At 35.8% G+C, this 12,289-nt stretch overlaps 1 protein-coding gene across 1 annotated transcript; it reads right to left on the bottom strand.

The window, feature by feature from the left end:
• Positions 1-1,802: 1,802 nt before the first annotated feature.
• On the bottom strand, positions 1,803-11,487 carry LOC125222618 (AP-2 complex subunit alpha-1-like). The gene is made up of 27 exons (XM_048125334.2): positions 11,128-11,487; positions 9,357-9,488; positions 9,145-9,270; positions 8,905-8,967; positions 8,735-8,832; positions 8,442-8,649; positions 8,177-8,248; positions 7,578-7,670; positions 7,098-7,199; positions 6,853-6,950; positions 6,522-6,603; positions 6,330-6,418; positions 5,665-5,770; positions 5,486-5,551; positions 4,998-5,104; positions 4,817-4,921; positions 4,605-4,725; positions 4,306-4,485; positions 3,963-4,205; positions 3,669-3,749; positions 3,387-3,551; positions 3,213-3,299; positions 3,004-3,129; positions 2,833-2,913; positions 2,678-2,749; positions 2,439-2,518; positions 1,803-2,351 (listed from the first exon to the last, which is right to left on the bottom strand). The coding sequence occupies exons 1-27, from the start codon at positions 11,257-11,259 to the stop codon at positions 2,210-2,212; spliced, it is 3,057 nt and encodes a 1,018-aa protein (XP_047981291.1). The 5' UTR covers positions 11,260-11,487; the 3' UTR covers positions 1,803-2,209.
• Between the last annotated feature and the right edge of the window lie 802 nt (positions 11,488-12,289).

The following is a 12,289-nucleotide window of genomic DNA, read 5'->3' as shown; positions in this document are numbered from 1 at the left end:
AATGAACTAATGTTATTTTGCTAATAAATTAGTATGGCAAAATGACAGACGGATGGATGAGTATTTAACTGAATCAGAGCTGTACTTAATTAATTTCAAATTTTCAATAGGGCTCCCGCTCCAGTATTCATACGGATAAACTTATGTTATATTTTTGGGTAATTTATTTGTAATGCGTCTGAATAAGATGATAAAAATGAAAAATTAATATCCAAATAATCTACTAATATCGTAATATTATAAAATAATTAACTCCAGAATCATGATAATTGTGTTATGATTAGATATTCAATTATAAATGTTTGATAAAACATGAAAAATAAAATTTTTGAAATATAAATTTGTTACCAACTTAGCAAAATAATCTCGTAATTGGAGAATTTGTGGAGTATATATCTCAATCCAATTAACCCTACTAAAAACATTAGAATTTATTTTGAGTAGTACTTATTTAATTTGTATTTGTAACGTCCATATCAATGCAGTTTAATATCTTTTGTTACTTAAATGCAATGTAAAATGAAATATGAATTAATTAAAATTTAATCAGGGTCGACCATATCTGTAAACGCTTTGAAAAATACGGTAATTTCTCTCCTACTTTGCAAAACACGGTAAATTTTGGGTACAATACAAAATAAAAAATGTACGCAATTTTCTGATGGGATTTCTAATGAATTTTTCGTTAGTAATTTCTCTTGACAGATTTTATATTATCCATCAGAATTTACTGAGGCATATATCAGTAAATAATACTCCATGTAATCCAATAAAAATAAAAAAGATAAAAATTTTAATATTAGCAATAAATATATAGTCCGTCAGTGAATCTAAAACCATTAAAATAAATTTTAGATTTAAGATTTGAAAAAAATTACTCCCTTCGTTCCACAGTAATAGAGGCATTTCATTTTGCGCACTCGTTTGTACAACAACTTTACATTTTAGTATACATAATTCATTTACGATATACTACCACAAAATATGTGCATTACATCGTCAAATGTATTTCATCGACGTAAAACCATCATATATTCATATTAGAATAAAAATGAATTTTCACCATCATCAACACGATGGGAAAACATAGGTCGAAAATGTCAGATGTTTTGCATGTTAAAATGAGAGTGAACTACAAAATTGATACCAACGTTTGCACATTCAAACGTCACAAATACCTATGTTTAAAATATATCTTCATAAGGATCTAAGTACAGATATAATATTATTTCAGGTATTTTTTTCACTATTTTAAATCTTTTATGCCCTTTTAATCTTTTCTATTCACACCGGAGGCCATTTTTATCTTTCCCATTTTTGTCATCCCTCTTTTCTCTCTTATCTTTTTCTTTCCTATTATTTTCTATCAAATTGTATCCGACTACAATTGTGAAGAGGATTATTGGGCTGACTGGGTCCCAAATGCTGATTGAATCAAGGGCATTGCGGATTTTGTTTTACCACATATGTATTGAATCGGAGATTGAGCAGAGAGGGAGAGACTTCATTGCCACTGACTTTGTGTTGTAATTCAAGTTAAAGTCAAGTCTTTAAACGGAAATGGGAAAAGATTATTTCGTCCAAGTCAGTTGGTGAGGGATAGAGAAATTTTTGTTAATTCTCATTTCGTTTCCGTTAAACCGTGATAAGAGCATAAACACAACATAAAAAAATAAGTACCTTCAAAATCTTGAACATTGAATTTCATTGCATTTTAATTTAGAAGAAAACACAACACAAAAAATCCATTTGGCAGCAACATTCATCACCAATTCTACACACATCCATAGACAAACAAAATGTTTAAATGTTAAACCTCAAGCAGTTTCCCTTAAATATATAATTCGAATTACAGAAATCAATGGAGTAAAACCTGACTACAAAATAAGGGGATCGTGAAAAGACAACACAAAAAAAAAATGAAAGAAACAAGAATATAGACTAGCCTCACACCTCGCCGAAAATGAGGAAAACCTCGCTAAAGCACAAATCTAGTTGTGCAAAAGAATATTAAAACATAAAAGCCTCCGACGTATTCCAACTCTTAAGCTCCGTCGTTCACATACAGATTCACCCTTGACTCCGCCAGCCCTTGCATCATTATCATTCAAAGCATCCCAACTGACAAGGAGGGGATAACGCGACAACTGTGTTGTATGGACATTGGTTAAACGGTTTTAGATAACATTGTGTATGAATGATACCCCACTCAAAGCAAACCAGCAAGAATAGCTCCAGGATCAGAGGATGGAGTGGGTGGAGTTATCGGCTGTGCTTGAGGCGCCATAGGTGCAGGTGCTCCGGAAGGAACAGGGATGCTGATTAATTGTTCCTTAACGAACTCCTTCAATCTGAAAATATGAAGAACTCAATATTAATCCCCAGATAATCTCAAGTGGTAGTGGGGTGCAATGAACTTAAAAGTTAGATATGCATACTCGAATGTCAGTGTTGGATCTCCTGATGCAACGGTCATACGCAGCTGTGTTCTGTCTGCTGGATCTGTTTCTATTCTTATCTGATGATAATACCCCGAAAATATAGGAATAAATATGATGTCAGTCATTAAGAAATTATCACAGATTTAGGGTTAACTCTTCCATATCAGCTGAAAGACCTGGAACATAAATTTTCTATTTCAATGAAATATGTGCATGCTAATATTTAGAAAGCATACCAAGCATAGCATTGCTCGAGTGCTTTCAGAGTAGAATGTTGTGCTCACAACTAAATTATTAGCATTGGGATCCTGGATGGAAAATAAAAAATGTAGTAGTGTTCAGTATAAGAGGCAAAAAGCAAAAGGGGAATTTATTGAAATGAAGCACCTACAAGGCCAGGGCAAACTGTCAGGTGCAAACTGCTAAATAAGTTCGCCATTTCTGCAAGCAGCATTGGTCTTACACCTCTAACCTGGTGAGTGAACCGAAAGAAGGTAAGGCACAAGTAGATCTAACATAGGAGTGAAAGGGAAAGGATTAACTTCGTTCAAAAGGCACATACTACTTCTTGCAGCTTCAGTGGAGGTCCTGAGAGGGATCTCCATTGTGGGAAAAATTCTTCAGGGGAAACCAAAATTGGCTGAAGAAACTTGTTCAAGACAGCAGGAAGGCGAAGTTTTACATTGACCTGTTCATGCATGTGTTATGTTTGATGAGAAAAAACAATTATCACTCTTGGTCCTCGTCATATGCTTAGTTTTGAGATAGTACCACATTGGTTCCAAACTTGTAAGAGAAGTCCAGTACGGCTGAATCTCTGCTTGGTTGGAGGTTGACTACTTCAAGTGGACATTGAACCTGAGGGGGGGAACTGTATTACTTTCACCATTGTAACCAATACAGGACCAGAGCAAAATCCAGGAAAAGAAATATTAGCGATTCTACCTGCGCCCTTGGGGGGATTGTCTCCGGTACAAGTGAGAGCTCTGTCTTTAGATGTGATGGGGGCAATATCAAGGCTTGTACTGACACTAATGGAGCAGTATTCTTATTTCCCAAGAAGAGAATAACTCGACCATGATGACCCCGCCAATCAGCTTTTATGCCAATCTGCAACACAACAAAGGTTTAATTAACTCTGTAATCAGGAAACAAAATTTTTAACCTTATATAACTTGATACTGATGAATATGCCCTGTGAAACTGAATAGGGAAATGAAAGTGCACCTGGATATTGACATCCTCATACAGAACACCACTATCCTTCAGGCATAATGCACGGAATTTTTCCCCTATATCACCAATTGGCTGCAAGCATCAAGGGAAAAGTAAGAACAAAGTATAAGCTGCAGAGAGTAGGTAACAGTAAAGTTCTTTTGCAGGCAACATTGCCCTACAAGATAAAACCGAACAAAGCACGTACAAATACCAAACAAGATTCTTACATGCTAATTTTCCCAGGATGCATAAATAATATGAAATGAGCATCTATACATAAGAAGAAGAAGAAGAAAGTGATACCTGAACTGTACTAGTCTGGTCTTCAACAGGTGCAAGGGCTAAAGCATCTTGATTTGGACCACCTTCCAAACCGGAAGCTACACTTGGATCAGATTGAGGAGCAGTACCTGGTGGGCCTTCAATAGCCAGTGGCCCTAAAAGATCTCCAAGGAGGTCAGGAGATGGTCCACTAGGAGGTTGAGGATCCACTACTGCAACAGTCCCATTTTCATGTGCTAGTCCTTGTCCAGAGGTGCTTTCATCCTGCCCATGTAATTGCTTATTGGATACATATTCAAAACTTAACATTTGAGATCTTCAAGAAAAGTGATGTGCAGTGAGAATCTATGGGAGGATATCTCACCGTGCTAGTCATGGTAGGAACCTTCACAAGACCAAGCTGGGGTGCAGGTTGTGTCCCATTCGCAGAGCGTTGATCAGTAAGTACCAATGCATTAGAGGTATGCTGCTGTGCCCGCAATTTAATTGCACTTTGCTCAGCTGTATCAGCTTCAGAATCTTCAGCTTTTCTTATCAATGATGACTATAACCAAAGATTGTCACCATCAGAATTGTTAGTAAATATAGATATGTTACATTAGCAAATGATCATGCGACATAATAGATAAATAACCAATACTAAGTCAATATCCAAATTCCAACCTGTCTTTCAGGGAACTTTGGCATTTCAGCAAGTATATCCATTAGAGCTGCACCTTTCATGCTCAAAGCTAGATATTCAACTGCCCGTTGCTGTATTTCAGCATCAATACAACTCTCATACCTGGAACACACAATCTTCTTACCTCAATGGAAAACCAGAACATAAAAACATGAAATAAAAACTAACTAGATAAATTGTTTCATGTAATTACTTTCTGAAAATCGCCCAGATTTGCTTCTGTAGCTCCTCGTCAGGGGGTTGAGTGTGCATTAAAATCTTTGCATACGTGGAAAGAAGGATAGAAATTGTTGGTGTCCTGGTCGTATATGATTTAGTTAGACATAATACAGAAGTTAGGACATATAAAGAGGTATATAAGGGTAGGCCCTTACGAAACAGTGGGTAGTTTCTCATGTATAATGTTGAAAATTTCCCTCGGACTCCATCCTGGACGTCTGCCTAGAAGATGACTATATTCTCCAAGGATATATGCACTGACCTATGATATCATAAAATCATTTAAATGAAGTGTTACGATGAAATTGGCTCACTAGAGATTCTAGACATGCAAGAATCCAAAAAACCAAAATATACTAGACTTCTATTAACCGATCTTCTTTTTGACTGATTGGCAATTTGGCATCAGCCTATCCAACAATACCTAGTTGGTGCATGTAAATTTGTAATGACATTATTGTAAACAACTGAAGAATTATATGATGGGAGCAGATATATAACTAGTTTATTTTATGGCAATAGTAGATGTATAAAGAACTTGTATAGGAATCTTAAAACATTCCGTTATGCACGTCAATATATCTTCTTTTAAAAATAATACTCCGTAGTAAAAAATTGCAACAATGAGGTGAGTATTACACACCTTCACCATTGTCTCATGAATGGCAGGCTTGTCAAGGTACTCTCTGGCTTTCATAGCTGCATACGGCTGACAAGATAGAGGCATGAATATACAACCAAGTTATGTGAAAGTTCATTTATCAATGATCAGATTACAGAAACTAGCAGTTACAGAAATAACATCCAAGCTGTGTCAGTTACCTGTAAATCCTCATTATTTGTAACGAACTGCACCACGCGAAACCAAATGTCATCACTTACGAAATCCCCTGCCTTGTCTATCAGCTGAAGAATCACATCCACATACCTGATGCATGGAGAATAGAACAGTGAAATGTACTAGTATCTAATTTGAACCTTAAAAGTCTATCAAGTAATACTGGCTTTTGTATGTGTTTATCAGTATGATTGTACTCCTAAATAAGCATAGCCAAATCATACACACTCCCAGATGTTTTACATGCACAGTTAGTAAAGCAACCGATCACAGTTGTTAACCAGCTTTTGCTTGTTTCAAAAGGAATTTGGGGATAGGTTTTATAATTTCACAACAAAATATTTTATAACTGTACATGAAGCTTAAATAAAATTCAAATGCGGTGTAAGTGATTAAAAAAGAAAAGGTTTGAGTACTTACTCTTGCTTTTAGCTTAACTTGATCTATTTTCAATCAGCAAGGGCAGAAGGAAAATAATCACTCATAAATACTTCACATGACTATCAGAAAAATAAATGATGTCGTATAGATCCTAGGGAATAAGAGTTTAGTAAATGTCTCATGGGCGTGCTTATTTGTCTGTACACTAGCCGAAGTGCAATTTGTTCTCAAGTATAAATGAATGGCCTTTTATGTATCGATTCCATACCATGACAAATCTGGGGCAAACTTCTCTGCAAGAATTGCAGCTTTAAGTGACAACTCTTCCCTCATTGCAAAGTCTGCTGTGCTAAGATACTGAAACAAGATGATGGCAAAGCATATATTACTTTCCTTGTTTGTTAGCAACCAATAAAGATTTTTTTAGTGGATTCACTACAAGCTTGTAAGTCATTTGCACCTGTAATAATTCTTCAACTATGTCCTTTGCATTTGAAACATCACACATGCCATACAGCAAATCAAGGGCACGTCTCCTGATACTGTTAAATTAAAGCATGGTTAGATATGTGTGTGTATCAAAGCTGAAAAATTACTTGCAAGAAAAAGAAATTCCTAATCAATAACTTTTTAATTCTCTAGCATTTGTAAATTTGTAATTGCTAAAGAAAGATGTCATCATGCTTATGACACATGCATCTTATATAGGTGAAAGCAAATCTCTGTGTTTATAATTATAATGCTGAGTGGTTGATTAAGTTTTCAACAGGCATACAAATAGTAAAGTCAACCTGATATCAGGATCCTTCAGTGAAGTAATGATCTGAGCTTGATGTCTTTTAATTATATCCTGCACATCTGTGACCATCAACATCCGAGTCATGTTCTCCTGCATTAAGCAACCACAAATCTTTGCAATCAGGACCAGCAATTATGTACAGTCTTGAGAAGATGATTTAGCCTTAAAGAAAAGAATAACCAATCTTATGTTGTAGAGACCAAAAACAGGGAACAACATGGTGAGCAAAGATCTAACCAAGCCAAGGTATCTTATATTAGGTTCACGAACGGCAATAAATTTCCCAAGCAGTGCAACACACTGAGACATCATTTCTTTCTCAGCATCAAGATGCATGACCTGCATGTAACGAAGTTTAGGTCCAAGAATCATTGACAATTCATATAACACATTTTAAAACAAAATAAACTGATAAGACATCATTTTGGGTGTTCAGAGAGCCTCTCCAGTAATTCAATATTTCAATATCAAAGTAAAAGTACAGTTCTTCGAGGTTTAGGCACCCCTGGAGACAGGAATCACAGCTTCATGAACTCCATGGAGCCAAGGCATGAATTGCATGTCATGACTCATAATAACAGTATAAATACCAATATAGATAGAAATTTTAAAGGCAAATGAGTATAAGCTCCAGCAAACACGATACAGAAGAGTAAGTAACAAACATATTGAAGACTGCTGCTTCAAAACTAAAAAGATTTAACAGATATTACTTACGAGAGCAAGAGCTTCAAAAAGAACAGCATGTGATGCATTATTCTTGTTTACATTTTTCACAACATCAGTTCCCATTAGTATCCTTTGCAGAACCTGATAACAGCCAATAAGAAAGATCATAACATACCACAAACTTTCAATAATACCCAATTATATAAGCAGTATCATTTGAAAATAAAAACCATAGGGTTTTTTTGTTCGAATTTTCAAATCCCCATTTCAACTTTCTACTATACTATTGTTTTATTCTTCTCTCTGTCTGACTCTTATATTATCAATGGAAATCCTAAATTTGCTTTACAATTGGTCCCACCGCTTAAATAATCTTGTCTTCTTACTGACCATATATTCAATGAAAACCAGCCAACAAACATAAAAATACAACTGATCAAACATATCCTCGTTTTCAAACTTCAATTCTAATTTCTAAAAGGTAGAATAATTCCTCTAAACATATTCAATTTTGACACAAACACCAATATGCATCTACGGAAATTAATACAACTACATAAACTGGATGGAGATGCTGACAACTACAAATTGAAGTATGAAACCAAACCACACCAGAACAGCTCATAGATCAAAAAAGAATATCAGACCTCAAACAATGATCTTCTCGTATTTGGATCTTCAACAGTTGGAAAATATTGGAGAGCCCTCATCGTCTTAACCTGCAGTGCAAGAACGAACACAAGCAAATGGTTAGATAATAGAATAATGAAGAGGTTCATATTGCTCCTACTTGAAACTATAAATTCAGAGAATATCTAAATCTGATAAATAAAATCCAACCAAGAAAATTTATGATATCCTAAATTTATTAGTCACCCTTTCTAAGGAAATAGTGTCAAGTGAAGCACAAACCTGAAGCCAAGGCGAAGGAATACCATAATAAGTGTATTCTTGTGGAATATCCTGATTTCTAGCAAGTCTTTCCAGGGTCTTAACACACTTTGGTAGACAACTCCAGTACGCCTCATGGTTGTTAGACACTAAAGCAACTAAGAGGCTCATAGAAGAAGTCAAGACTCCTAAATCACGTTCATCTAATAGCTGTGCCATCCGGTCCGACCTGTCAATTATGAGGAAGAGGACTGCTATTAGATTCTTTCTACTGATCAACAAGCCTAACAGAGATTGACAAGTAGATGCTTTACCAGCCATCCACATTAACCACGTCAGGATTTTTTCTAAAGAGGCGCAGCAGACATAGTGCTGCCTTCTTCCTAACAAGCGGTCTGCAACTGCTAGATATCTAAATAAATAGGAACTTTCAGCAACATTTATTAGGTCACCGAACATAATACCTTCAGAAGTGTACACTTACAAGTAATTTTTGAACATCAGGAGCCAGAGACTCAGCAAATTCTCTCCCACCAATGTTCCCAACCTTAACAGTTATGATCAGAAATCCAGATGGTATAAGCAGGAGTTAGTGAGGAAAATACATGAGGGGAACATAAAGAGCTTTTGAGGCAGAACAGTAAAATTATTATGCCAACCTATATGGTAGTAGCGTCAACTATTTATAAAGAGTTATCAAGGAAAAGAGACTCTGACGACATACCAATGTCAAGGCAAGACACTGAAAAGTCTCATTGCGGCCAATAATGTCATTGCGGACAGTATTAATTGCTAATCTCAGGAAATCATGGTTCTCATTTAGAAGACATGATGTCACAATGTAGCCAACCTGCAGCAACTCAGAATGTGTAAAGACACTTGGCAAGTGATGAACAATATCCCTAATCATTTTTTTGAGTTTTCTACAACCAATACCTGTTTCTCAGGATACTTTGGCGCAGAAATTAAAGAAACAGCTTCCATGTGGCCAAAATCAACATCATACCCTAGCATATAAATGTAAAGCATTTTCCAGACATATTTCTTCTTCTCATAATGTGATAAACCCTGTTCAGTCACAAATACAAAATAAAATGATAAGCAAAGCTATTACAAGCTCCACAAGAACTAACAAATATATAAGGTTTGAGTCACTTCTAGCATCAACTTACTAAGGTAGCATGAAAAATGATGGAGAATGGCGTATAGAGAAATGAATTCACATTAATAAATTCCTCAGTAGGATAAATGAGACTGACTATCAATTCATATGTTTTTACTTTTTACTGTATGCAAGCATACATCTACTGAAAATGTTAAACATAAGCTAAAATGACTCATATCAATGAGATCAAACAAACCATGCACAAGTCAGTTTGTAGTACTGCTAATGTGCAAAATCAAGTTAAGTAATTTTTCTACTTAGAGGGGGTTAATTAATGGGAACAATCCCAGATCTGAAATCCTCCTCGCTTTCAATGGCTGAAAACCCCTAGCAAATTACCATATTTTGAAAAGAACCAAGGTGGGAGGAGACAAGAGCCAAAAGAGACCTTGTCATTGATCAAATTCATATAATTTCACATGTGATATAATGCTATTCCAGGTTGAAACACCTTTTTAAGAACTTATTAACCGGACAAGAATAAAGATAGAGTCCTATTCTACATGTCATGTCAACTCTGGCAACAACGAAACTTATGGTGCAATGCATCAGAGGCGTACAATGAGAACAAATATCCTTACTTAAACATGCCTATTCTTACAACTACAATACAATCAGCAAGATTTATGCCTCTTTTTTATAGGTAAATGGACAGAAATTTTAAAGGCTGTGTCATGGTGGGCTCCAACCCAAGACCTTTGGCCTCGGGCATTAACAACTCTTGACTCTACCTCTAGGCCAACTCACACACAAATTATGAATACCTCTAATTTCCAAATGTAAGCTATCCAATAAATCTACATCTATTTCCCATTTTTCCTGTTGTCTCTTAGATCATTATCAGTTTTTTAACTGGAGTTGGAGCATACCGGTTTGCATCGGAGCAACAGATCTTATGGAATAAAACAAAACGTCGATGATTTAGTAAACCTGTAATCATTTTGGTTCACATTAAAATTGTATCAATGAATATTGTTCAGCTTGATTGAATTTTCTAACTCTACAGAAGACAATCAGAACCATTTTGAGGCATTTCAATGAAGTAGGATTGCAAAACTATCTTCACGACATGTCTGCTTTAGTGAAGCAATACAAGCTAGGCTTTGAATACCACGCTGCCCCTCTCGGGTCAGGAGTAAGAAAAACATCAACATGTTCAATGTCTTATAACTAATTCCTTGAAGATGTAATTTTATCACCAAAAAGATACATAATGCCTTCATTCAGCAATGTAACTATTCAAGAAGCTAAAACTCATCTTCCTAGCAAGCTATCTGTAACGACTGCTTAAGAAAACACTCCATCCCCATGGACTCAGGTGTAACTATCCTTCACTGAGTGCACAGCTCGTAAACCCCCAAATCCAGCCTATAAGCCCCTAAACACACCTCCTCACTCGAGAGCAAATAACGAGACTCCGATTGAGTTCAAGCTACATTGACGACAAAAGAAATCCTGAATTCCAGGTCGTGGAACGCCACAATTTGATATGATATGAAGAAGTTGGTGAAATGCCGAAAGACTTGAAACTGAAAAACTTGCCTTTTCGTGCTTAAAGCGAGTTCGGATGTTCCCGAGCTCCTTATCAACACGAAGGCGCTCCTGCTCTTTATTCTGACAATTCCGGATGTCGCTGATGAAAACCGACAACCCTCTCATGCCGGAAAGCGCCATCTCTCAGATCCAGCAATTCTCCAGATCCGACGTATTTCAAATTCGCAGATCTAATCAAAATTGTCAAGGGTGAATTATCAGAATTCGCAGCTTTCCGGTGATATTCCGCCGTCGAGGAAGAAATGGAGACTGTGTTGTGAGGTGCGATCTAGAGAGAGAAACTGGGAAAGCCGTCGCACAGTGGAGGGAGACGACTTTTATTTCTGTGTTTATTACTGAATTTTCAAATTTCGTAATTGTAATTTCTTTCTCACCTCTAATTTGAATAATCAGTTTTTGGATTTTATTATTTCTACATGTCTGGTCAAATCTTCGTAACATGTGGACCCTTGTCCCGACTGTCTAGTGTTAATTGACTCAGTGTAGATGTATTTTGATTGGAACAATTAAGTTATAAATTTATTTCTCCAGCTCTAACTTCTACTAGTTCATGCGGATTTCATACTTCGATTTACATATCGGATTCTGAACTGAGTTATAAGAATTTACTCCCGTCCATGAAATATTATCCAAGTTAAACTCAACACAAGTTTTAAGAAATGTCAACAAAAATGAGTTGAAAAAGTTAGTGAAACAAAATGTATTAGTTTTATAATAGAATGTTAATGAAAAGAGACGGTGGAAAGTGAGAACCATTTACCAAAAATAGAAAAAAAAGCAAAGTGAACAACTTTTTACGTACAAACAAAAATGACAAAACTGGACAACATTTCACGGACGGAGGGAGTACTATATTAAATTTAAGCTTTGATACTCGGTTACTAAATAATCGAAATAAGTGTCATTACATTTCAGTATAACTTATACAGTTACTTGAAGTAGGGCTGACAATTTTTGGCACAACACAAACTCGCTGGAAATTAATGAGTATGTGTCAAGGCTTATTGGGTTCGTGTTCTTATCGTGTCGACACGAAAACTTCGTGTCGTGTTTATGTGGTGTTTGTATCGTTTTCGTGTTACACGTTAAGAAATAATATTAATATATTATAATACTATTATAGTTTTATTTATTTTAAAAAATTTAAATT

The sequence above is a fragment of the Salvia hispanica genome, chromosome 1 (genome assembly GCF_029641045.1).
Source record: "Salvia hispanica isolate PSC_SH4W2 chromosome 1, Shi_PSC_v1, whole genome shotgun sequence".
Classification (NCBI taxonomy): domain Eukaryota; kingdom Viridiplantae; phylum Streptophyta; class Magnoliopsida; order Lamiales; family Lamiaceae; genus Salvia; species Salvia hispanica.
This window is presented reverse-complemented; position numbering and strand designations above follow the sequence as displayed.